Source organism: Euprymna scolopes, chromosome 24 (genome assembly GCF_053919585.1).
Source record: "Euprymna scolopes isolate OS-2025 chromosome 24, ASM5391958v1, whole genome shotgun sequence".
Classification (NCBI taxonomy): domain Eukaryota; kingdom Metazoa; phylum Mollusca; class Cephalopoda; order Sepiida; family Sepiolidae; genus Euprymna; species Euprymna scolopes.
Window position 1 is genome coordinate 75676895 of NC_136505.1, and position 11501 is coordinate 75688395.

General features: G+C 35.4%; 1 protein-coding gene across 1 annotated transcript; it reads right to left on the reverse strand.

Annotated features, from left to right (window-relative positions):
- Nucleotides 1–403: 403 nt before the first annotated feature.
- Nucleotides 404–1132, reverse strand: LOC145246509 (uncharacterized). Its single transcript, XM_080108122.1, has one exon. The coding sequence runs from the start codon at nucleotides 1130–1132 to the stop codon at nucleotides 404–406; it is 729 nt and encodes a 242-aa protein (XP_079964248.1).
- Between the last annotated feature and the right edge of the window lie 10369 nt (nucleotides 1133–11501).

Consider the following 11501-nt stretch of genomic DNA (forward strand, 5'->3'; position numbering starts at 1 on the left):
AACTTTTGCAATGCAAGATGGCGACTTTCAGTAAGGAAAGCATTAATGTTGGTTTTGGGAAAATGGAAGAGACAGTTGCGAATTTTAAAGTACCACAATATTTGAGATTAAATAAAAAGCATTTAAAACTACTTAAAAATAGCAAGTTTTTTTTTATTTTTAAAGATTTAAAGATAGTTGTATCCGTCGCAAAATGTGCCCCCCCGGACGGTTTTCAGATGTATTTATGTCCTTACTCCTGTTTTTCTGTGCCATGCCTGTACATTTTTCCAGCATGACAAAAAAACTTATGGAGCAGTTTTGATTTGTCCGTCTCACTTGTTATAAAAAGATATATTGCCAAGTACTGCTCCATAAATTCTCCTCGAATGTCAGGCCTCTTTATCCATTCCTTCACGTCTCGTCACAGCCGCTCAATATTTTGTGTGTGAATAGTTGGGTCATCTTTATCCACGAAATTTTTAGAGTGGTTGATTATCTGGTGAACATAACCGTTCTTGTTGAGGTTGCTATAAGCTCGCCAAGAATCGCTATAGACTATAGAACCTGGCAGAACAAATTTCTTGGTTAAACGAAATAGTGTTTCTTCGTTCCTCCGCTCATTGGGGCCTGTCAATACTACCACAAAATTCCGTTTCGATATCCTCTCAATGCCGCCAAAAATCCAAATTTGCTTTAGAAGCCTTCCTCGGTTATACTTGCGGCGAACGATTAAGATTTCGTCAATTTCCACCTCAATGCCTTGGCCCCCTATTGGCTCTTGGTTATCCGACCAGTTCTGACAAACTTCAGAACAGTAAGACCTCCAGTCAACAGCAGAACGGCTGGAAATGTCAAGATTTTCTTTTACTGTTCCGTGGTCCCACCGGTTGCTAAGGAAATGGTTTACGAATAGAACAACTTTCCAACACAGCATGTGCGTCTTCCTTACAAATGTTCCATTGCAGTCGCTGATGCTGAAGCTACAATACTTCCTTTTTTTCCTATATGGTTCTACACAATAATTTGTGCATCGCCATAGGGACTTATCTTCCCGATAGGAACATGGGTTTTCACACTTGGGGCATGTCACACTGGTCGGTAATACCCCATGGCGCCGGAGGAAACTTTTACATTTCTCTTCTTGTAACATGTAGTTATAAATAGTCATGAAATATTTATTACAACACATGTCACAAGAATCTGTGGTAGCACTAATTTTTAGGTGGGGTGGGGGGTAACGTAGAAAAGTGTCAGCGAGTGAAAATAAAATGTTAGCACGAAATGTAATTAAAAAAAGGTGTGTAAAGATAAAGTTGTACAGAAGAAAATAATAGAACAAAAACGTAGAAAAGTGTCAGTGAGTGAAAATAAAATGTTGGCACGAAATGTAATTGAAAAAAAATGAAATACTTATAATAAAGGTGGAGAAGTTTTCAATGTACTGCAGAGATGTCAAAGTTCAGTTCGAATGTGTTTTCGTTTTAGTTTGTAGAATTGTTTGCGCATGTACTAGTGTATCCATGCGCATGCGAAGGGTTAATAAATAGGTCTCGCAAAATTACTTGTTTCTGTAAAAGTTAAATGACATTTTCGTCTTCGCATAATGGTAAATATAGTAGAGGCAGAAATTTAAAGAAATTTGTGGAGAATACTCAGACAATATTACAATTATTTACAATGGGCGTGTTTATTTACGCACGCAGTTGTATTCATACGCGTGCCTAGATTAAACACCCGCGAAAACAAATACACTCGCATGCATGACGGATATTTGAGATGAAATAGAAAGCATTTAAAACTACTTGACAATACAAAGGAATGATGCAGATAATTTGCAAAGTAACTGCGTATTTCTTGTGGTGGCGATATTTTCCTAATAGTTCAAGTTAACGATTAACAACGAAACCAAGAATTTTTCATCATACTCGCAAAATTTCATAATTGTAAAGGTAAGTGCATTTCTTCTCTATTTTATTTAACGTAATTTTCTTTGAAATGACGACTTATAGTTTCGATTATGCTGGATACGTACATTTTTTTTTTGTGGGGGGTGGGCATTGTCAATATCATAAAAGTGGATCATTCTGGAGGATGGGGGGGAGTACTTTGTTTTTTTCCTTCGTGTAAAATTCTGATTGCTTAGGGCGCGCGCATGCGCGTAAAAAATGGCCGCCAAAATTACCGTGCATAATGTATTTTTTTCTATCTTGATAACTACTTATCTCTGCAACATTTCAATGTGATTTTCGTGTTCAGCATAGTCGAAAACCTATATATGTCGTCATTTTAAAGAAAATTGTGGAGGTGGACCTAAACGAAACATTTACCCAAATTTCTTTTTACACTTGAACAAAATGTTCGGAAACTAGTCCATCCAAAAGAAAAAAATGGATTCTAAGAGAAACAAACAAGAGTTGTCTCTGCTCTTCAATAATTCAATGAGACGTGCATATATATATATTATTTTTAAAATATAATTATCCACTGACACGTGTTTCGTCGTCCACAACTCATCAGAGTGGCTGAATTTAGCGTGATAAGAAGCCTAAACCTCTACCACGGTGCTAACCTCGCCGGACTACTAAATGTATCACTTTTGCGTAGATGTTTTTATTCGTTTTTGTTAGCGATACTTTCTTGAATGTGTGTCAGTGGATAATTATATTTTAAAAATAATATATATGCCGCTCCCCATTAAAAGGGAGTACCAGATTGGTCAATGGGAAAATGATTCCCAACAAGCATTTAGGTAAAAATGCACTTTCGTATAAATACTTGAATTTATTCAAGAAAGTATAGCTAACAAAAACAAATAAAAACATCTACGCAAAAGTGATACATTTAGTAGTCCGGCGAGGTTAGCACCGTGGTAGAGGTTTAGGCTTCTTATCACGAGGTGCCGATTTCGAATCTCGCTAAATTCAGCCACTCTGATGAGTCGTGGACGACGAAACACGTGTCAGTGAATAATTATATTTTAAAAATGATATATATGCCGCTCCCCATTAAAAGGGGGTACCAGATTGGTCAATGGGAAAATTATTCCCAACAAGCATTTAGGTAAAAATGCACTTTCGTATAAATACTTGAATTCATTCAAGAAAGTATCGCTAGCAAAAACAAATAAAAACATATATATATATTTACATGGGGGTCACCACTTATCAAGGCCCGAAGGCAACTCAGGGAAAAGGGTTATTGCGTGTACAGTAATCAATGAGATAGTATTGTAGTAATCATTACTATTGGAGATTTGATAGAGTGTCTTACTTATGGGGGCGGTTTGTCAGGAGTTTGTTTATGTTGGGCTTGAAGACATCCAAGTTGTAGTCAGGTGGGAAACAGGCAAGCGGCAGAGAGTTCCACTGGCGTGCAGTTCTCAGAAAGAAGCTTTGCTCATGGAATCTACGTTTGGATTTAGGCACAGATAAAGAGTGGGGAAAATTATTGACAGTAGTTTCAGCCAGACGGGTATTTCTCATGAAAGACTGGTGAGAGGGGACAAGAGATTGGAGCTCAGATGAGCACCTGCCATGGAAATAACGATAAAACAAAGATAGGCTCGCAACGTCTCTTCTGTGGGAGAGAGGTTGCAGGGAAGAGAAAAGGGCATTCCCCACTAAACCACGAAGTCTATTTTGTACTCTGTCAAGGCAGGATAGGCTGCTTTTAGCAGCTCCTGCCCAGATGTGGCAGCAGTACTCCATCTTTGGACATACTTGGCTTTTATACAGATAGAGAATTGCATCAGTAGTGAGATATCTTCTGGAGCAGTAGAAGGATCCCACCATTTTCCCAGTATCCTGGGCAACAGACCTGATGTACGTGTTCCATTTCAGATCAGGAGTAAAGGTCAAACCCAGAAGCTTGTCAAAATATGGAGCCTCCCCAAGACGAGAGCCATCCATTTCAATTGATGCCAGATTGGGATCAGAGCGTTAATGATGTAAAGATAGAAGCTTGGTTTTGGATGCATTAAAAGTGACCAGCCACCTCTTCTCCCATTGTACCACACACTCAAGATCTTAGGAGAGAGAATTAGAGAGAACTTTGTCATTTATGGCCTTTGATGTGTTGCCATAGATGGTCGTGTCATCAGCATAGATGTCAACGAATGATTTAAGTATGTGTTTTGGGAGATCATTGATATAGATCAGGAAGAGAGTTGGGCCCAGGATGGACTCCTGAGGGACTCCAGCATTAATACTGTGGGCTTCTGATTTCTGCCCATCAACCACTACTCTTATGAACCTATCAGAGAGAAATGATTTAATGATTGAGAAAACATTTCCAGTGATACCGTAGCTGGAAATCTTGTGAAGTAGGCCCTTATGCCATATCTTATCGAAGGCCTTCAATATGTCAAGAGCAATTGCCCTGGAAAGGAAGCCTTTGTCAAGAGATTCACTAATCCTATGAGATATAACCGTTAGCACATCTGCTGTAGATCTTGCAGAGTAGTGTAAATAGTTGCTGTTATCTCATATGAATAAGACACAACACAAATACTAACTTGAATGATTATTTTATTTTTAAGTTAACACTGCGAAACATTGGTAAGATACATTATGTAGCAGTTTTTATAAACGCGTACTGGACTTAGTCGCATGAACTCTCTGACTTTAGTAGTTAAAAAGGACACCCACACCTACCTTCGTCTCTCTGGACGATAGCAGGCGGTGGGGGACGAGTCAGCAAGCAGGGCCACCCAGCGAGAGGAAGGCCAAAGAATCAGAATTGTCTCTTTTTCACTGAAGGGAAAGGAAGGTTTAATATAATGCAAAAGGGAATGGTAGTATTAATTTTGCTTTTGTGGCCTAAATCTTTGGTCAGTACAGAGAGGTACCCTGCCAGTAGACGGAGTGCTCATATATATATATATGTATATATATATATATTTATATATATAATATATATATATATATATATATATATATATATATATATATATATATATATATATATGTATATGTATTTTTTTTTTTTTTTTTATTTATTTTAAAAAGAAATTTTTAATAATAAATGTATTCAGTATCTTTTTTCCATGTAACTCTCCTACTTGTTTTTATCTCATGTTCCTGCACTTTTTCGGGGAGTAAAATGTTGTTGTTTTTATTTTTGTTGATAGTTGTATTTTGCATACATTTTTGCTTGTTTTCAATGTAAGGTTTCAAACGGTCTATTGAAACTTGTGTATGCGTGTTTGGGTTCGTTTCTATTAGGAAATATTTCGGTGTTCGCTCGAGTACAATGTAAGGACCTGAATAGGGTGCTTCTAATGGTTTTCGAACGCGGTCTATCCTAATCCAAACTTTATCACAGGTTTGAAGTTGATTTGGTACGTACGTTTTCTTTGTTGATTTATCTCTGTTTGAAAAGTCTGTCAGATCAAATTTTTCCATAGTTTTGTGTAGTTCTCTTGTAAAATTTTGTGTAATTATTTCTGTATTTTCTGTACCAATCATTAGTTGTGGTAATAACATTTGTGTACCTGTGATCGCATAAAATGGGGAAAAATTAGAGTCGTTGGGCATACTTCGAATTCCTAAGAGGACTATTGGTAGAGCTGAAATCCAAGATTCTTTTCGGGCCATTATAGCTGCTTTAATAGTTCTATGTGCTCTTTCTATAAGTCCGTTGCATTGCGGATGATAAGAAGTCGTTCGTAATCTATAGAATCCAATAATTTTTGACAATTCAAGGAATAGTTCGCTTTCAAATTGTGTGCCTCTGTCAGTTATGACATGCAGTGGAACACCAAAGCGAGTAATCCATGTGTCAACAAAAGCTTCTGCTACAGTTTGTGCTGTAATATCTGCTATAGGTTGTGCTTCTATCCATCGACTGGTTCGATCTATACATGTTAAAACATACCGACATGGGCTTGTATAAGGATTGTTGGCACGTTTTGCTGGGGGTAATGGTCCAACTATATCAATGTGTACGGTCTGGAATCTTGATGATGGTATTTCCAACGTTTGAATTAGTGATTTAGTACGTCTGTATATTTTTGCTTGTTGACAAGATGTGCATGATGCACATAATTCTTTAATTGTTTTATCCATATGTGGCCAGTAAAATCTAGCCTTAATCATTTAATGATTTTATTCCAGGATGTGATACTGAATGTAAGCTGTCGAAGATAGATTTCCGTAGTGTATATGGTACAAAAGGTCTAGGGTATGACGTTGATGTATCACATAACACAAATTGATCTTTTCCATATAATGTGAATTTCTTTAAGTCTGGATAGGACTGTATTTCGGTGTCTCTTTTCTGTGCATCTGCGAGTGCAGAGAGGTCGTACATATCTATTTGTACAGCAAATGTTGGGCGAGATAAACAATCTGCAACTATATTTTGGTCACCCTTCACATGGGCAATATCTGAAATTAATTCTGTGATGATGGCTTGTTGTCTTTGTTGCCTATCTGATTTTGCAGGTTTTAGACTGTGAAATGCACCGCATATTGGTTTATGGTCTGTCAGAAACAATACTTCGCGACTTTCTATTATGTGGCGAAAGTGTAATACGACCAAATATGCTGCTAAAAGTTCACTGTCGAAAGTGGAATATCTCGTCTGTGTTGCTATGAGTTTTTTTTGAGAAAAACCCAATTGGTACTGGGGTTCCATCGATGACTTGATGTAAGGCAGCACCTACTGCATCTTTGCTGCTGTTCGTTACTAGTTGATATTGGGTACAAGTTGGTTGAGGGTGGGGTAATTCTGTTAGGTTACCAAGTATTTTTGTCATAGTAGAGAAGGCTTCTTTTTCCGATGTATTTAAGGTGATTAAACCTTTCGGTGTTAGTCTTATTCTCTCAGATAGGGGTAAGACTAATTTCGCAAATCCTGGTATTAATTTCCTATAAAATCCTACCATACCCAGAAATCTGCGTAGGCTTTTTGCATCTTTAGGGAACGGAAAAGATTCTATTTCTTTAATTTTATTTGCAGTTGGTGTAATTCCTTTTGAATTGATTCTAAATCCTAGGAAGTCAAGAGATGTCACATTGAAGATGGATTTGGAAAGAGATATTTTTAGGCTGTTGTTCTCTAAGATTTGAAAAACTGTGTCGATATCTTGCTTGTGGGATTGTTCGTTTTCACTGAAAATCAATATGTCGTCTATATAAATGAAAACACAGTCGATATCTCGGAAAATTTTGTCCATAAATCTTTGAAATGTAGCCGCTGCGTTTTTTTAGTCCAAACGGCATGTATTCATATTGATAGAGTCCCATCGGCGAGATTATGGCAATTTTTGGAATATCATCGGAGTGCATCTTAATTTGATGATATGCCGAAATCAAATCAATTTTCGAAAATCGCTGTTTATCAGCGAGTTTAGCCGTAAAGGAGTTTATATTGGGGATGGGGTATCTATCACTTTTAGTGATGCTGTTTAAGGCGCGGTAGTCTCCACAACAACGATAGCCTCCACTTTGTTTGGGTACCAGATGTAGTGTGCTTGACCACTCACTGTCTGAAGGGGTTATTACACCTTCGTTTGTCAAACGTTTGAATTCCTCTTTCGTCGCCGTCAGCTTTTCAGCGGACAGTTGTCTGGATTTAGCGAAGACTGGGGAGTGGCTGCCTGTGTCGATTCTGTGATAAACACCACAGTACTCACTGTTTTTGTTGGTGTGCGGAGAAATAATTTCTGGGTGTTTATCCAGGCTTTTTCTTATGAATACCGGCAGTTCTATTTCATTTATGACCACATTTACTGGTGCTGCAGAATTTAACAGTAACTTTTTTTTGGTGGTAGTAACTGGGTCGTAAATTGTTCTATTTTTGCAGTCCACTGTAAGGCCAAATTTATTTAAAAAATCAAGCCCGAGGAGGGGATTGGTGACGTTTGCGATAACAAATGTCCAGGAAAATGATCTTCTCAAACTTGGTATCCCAATTTCAAGGTTAGCTTGGCCGTGGCATTCTATTTTCTCACCGTTGGCAGTGGTTAGCGATACTGGTGTTGGGTGTAATGTGACACCGTTTATCATGGCTGCTGGTATTATCGAGATACTTGCGCCTGTATCTACAATAAAGTTTAATGTTTTTGTCCCTAGTCTTGCTTTGACTTGTAGTAGTTGTGAACTCAAGGGGACGGACATGGCTCGCGCAACTAGTTTTCCGAGTCACTTGGTGTGGGTGTGGGTGGGCGTGAGCTTGGTAACATTTTTATGTTTCGCTTCCCTGGCCATTTGCACCAGGGTTTGCAGGTTCTGGCTTGTTCCGCGAAGTAAATATGTGCTCTACATATCCTTGTCCTTTGTTCGGGGAAAAATGGTTTAACACCTATCGGTATCCGAACGTTGCTCTTGTTTTTGTCAATATGTTGAGATTGCTGAGCGGTAAACCCTGTCGCATTTATATTATTTAACAAGGGCATTAGTTCGTCCGCTAGTTTTCCTAGTTGAGATGGGTTTAATTCTTTCTGTGAGGCAATGACCGGGGAAATTGTTGCGGGTAAGGCTTGTAAATATTTATGAAGAACAATCTCTTCGCCAATACCTATTCTTTTTGCAATAGACAGCATCTCTTGAAGATAAGCGGAAGGGCGGCCAGTTATAGTATTAGTTGACATTAGTTTGTCGAGCAATTCCGGCTTGGTCCTTTCGTGGGACTCAATTAAGGAGCATTTTAGTTCCTCATATTTCCTGCCTTCTAAAATATTTATCGGTATTTTAGCTACCACTTCTGCAGGCAGTGATGATATGACAGCGTAAAATTTGGTTGTTGAAGCTGTTATGTTGCGTAGGTGGAATTGGGCTTCCAGCAGTGGCGGCTCGTGCCTGGAGCTGTGGAACTGCAGCACTAGCAGTATCAGAATTTTTGTAGGAATTTTTGACACCCCTAACACGAAACTGCGAATAAAATATAAAAATCTCGTAATTTCTCTGTTAAAAGTGGGTTATTTATTTTCTTTATGGATTATACTTCCAAAATAAACTATTACAGTTGTTTTAAAAGTAATAGAAATATTTTTTTTTTAAAACAGTAATGAATTTTCCGAACTCAATATTTTTCAATTTTTAAACTTTAAAAATCTATCAAAATTTTTCTATTGATTCTATTTTTACGATATTTTCAGGGTCAATGTGGAATTTTATGTTCTTTCCAATAAACCGAATATAATATTTTAGACAAACGTTTTTTTTTAAATTCACGCCCCCCCCCCCCAAGTGTCACCCATTTTGAAATATCTATTAAAAAGTAAATAATTAATTTATGTCGGGGAGTTTTATATATCACAAATTGAAGAGAAAAGGTCAATAAATAATATATTCAAATTTAAAACAAAAAAAAAATCGCTTTTTTAGAAATTTGCCTGTAAAGTCCGAAGTTTAAAACCTTATTTTATAAGAACACATTGTTTTTTTTTTGTCTTTTTTTTTGTCTTTTTTTTTTTTATGAAACCTTGGTCCTTGCTCCTTTAATTGAAAAAAATAATTAGGGCTTGAATTACATTTTTCGAGGAGTTATAAGCTTGGAAAGACAGGGGGGTCGAATAATTCACGCCTCTCATTTTGAAATGTCTATTAAAAAGTAAATAATTAATTATGTCCGGGAGTTTTATATATCACAAATTGAAGAGAAAAGGTCAATAAATAATATATTCAAATTTAAAACAAACAAAAAATCGCTTTTTTAGAAATTTACCTGTAAAGTCCGAAGTTTAAAACCTTTTTTTAAAAAAAAAACACAGTTTTTTTTTTGTTTTTTGTTTTTTTAATAAAACCTTGGTCCTTGCTCCTTTAATTGAAAAAAATTAGGGCTTGAATTACATTTTTCGAGGAGTTATAAGCTTGGAAACATGGGGTGGAATTATTCACTATTTTCACGAAATTTCTGACACTGCTACTGCAGCACCCCCAATCATTTCTACTCAATATTATCGATACACGGTAAAAATAATACGTTTATTTTTCCTTTCTATGTGATAATATATAATATTAATAATAATAATAATAATATATATATATATATATATATATATATATATATATATATATATATATATATATATATATATATATATATATATATATATATATCACACTTTTTAATGCAATTTAAGCAGACAAAAATATACAATATGCGACACTTTTTTTTTTTTTTAATTAAAAGTGTTCGGGCTTTTTACCCGTAAAGCTACCAACGTAACTAATGTTATTTTTTCACGTACGGTTTATTTTGTTTGTGTTTTTATGTAGTTTGAAATCTATTCATTTTGTGGTAGTTACACTTTACAGAATAAAAAAAAAAATATTTACATTTTTTCTATAGAAAAGCGAAGAAAATTTTATTTTAGTTAAAAAATGTTTTTAAATGTTGCTCATAGTACAAACATGTAATCTTTTTTTATTCTATATTTTATTTACAAAGTAAGTTTAGTTATAAACACATTTTTAAATTTTGAATAAAACTGTTATCCAATAAAACCATTTTTAAATGGTAAACTCCTAACTTTACCATCGTGTGCAAGCAAGTAAATTTCAAAGATTTTGTTTTTATGAAAAAAAAAAATTATTAAAAAATTGTAAATAAAATGTATTTAAAAAAAAATGTTTTTCGTTTGTTTGCCTGCGGAAAAGCCCATAAAATTTATTTAATCTGTAAAGTTTTAAAGAAATATATTTGTATATTTTTTATTACTCTAAAGTGTACACAATTTAAAATAGTATTTTTTTATTAAAATGTTTTTGCGTATTATCCCTTTTTCGACGGCTTATGATGGCAAAGTTAAAAAATATTTGTATTAAAAAAAGACAATTTTAATGGCAAGCTTATTTTGTTATACGCCTATTTTTAATTAACAACAAGCTTTTTTATAAATAAAAACGTTTTTAAATAGTAAAACTATTTTCGTTGATAAAAATCTATTATCTAAAAGTTATAAAAGTACGATTCAACTCAGTTAGAACTTCCGGTTCAGTTGAATCGCAAAAAGAGAATCACGTAAACATTGTATTCCTTCTACCCTAATTAATATTCTACTAATAGACTACCTAGTACTTACCTTTCCCAACACAATTGATATAAAAGAATTTAACCATGGCCTCCTTGCATCCCCAAGAAATAACTTCTGTGACGGTAAATGAACTTCAACAGATTGAGTTTTCACAGCTGCCTCTCCATGATAAAGTTGAAATTAAGAAAAGAGGCCGTTCAACGCCTGATATTCAAATATCTCAGCCAGGCATTAGCAACAACAAAGTGTATATTCGTAGCTTTAATTCTGACTGGTACCAACGGAAAAGTTGGCTTTGCGGCTGTGAACTAAAAAAGGCATTGTTCTGCTTTCCTTGTTTGTTGTTTGGGGGTGATGTAACGTGGACAAAAGATGGTTTAAAAACTATTAGCAAAATGAAAGATAGAACTGAAAAGCATGAGAAGTCAAAGAAGCACGTTGACAATGTAGTTTCCCTATCAATTTTGGGGACCGTAAATATTAAAGAAAAACTTAGTGAGGCCTACAGACTTTCAATCAATCATCATAACATGAATGT

Bases quoted from the DNA above. Each gene is read 5' to 3' on its own strand.
- LOC145246509 (XM_080108122.1), bottom strand. From the start codon at position 1,132: ATGTTACAAGAAGAGAAATGTAAAAGTTTCCTCCGGCGCCATGGGGTA.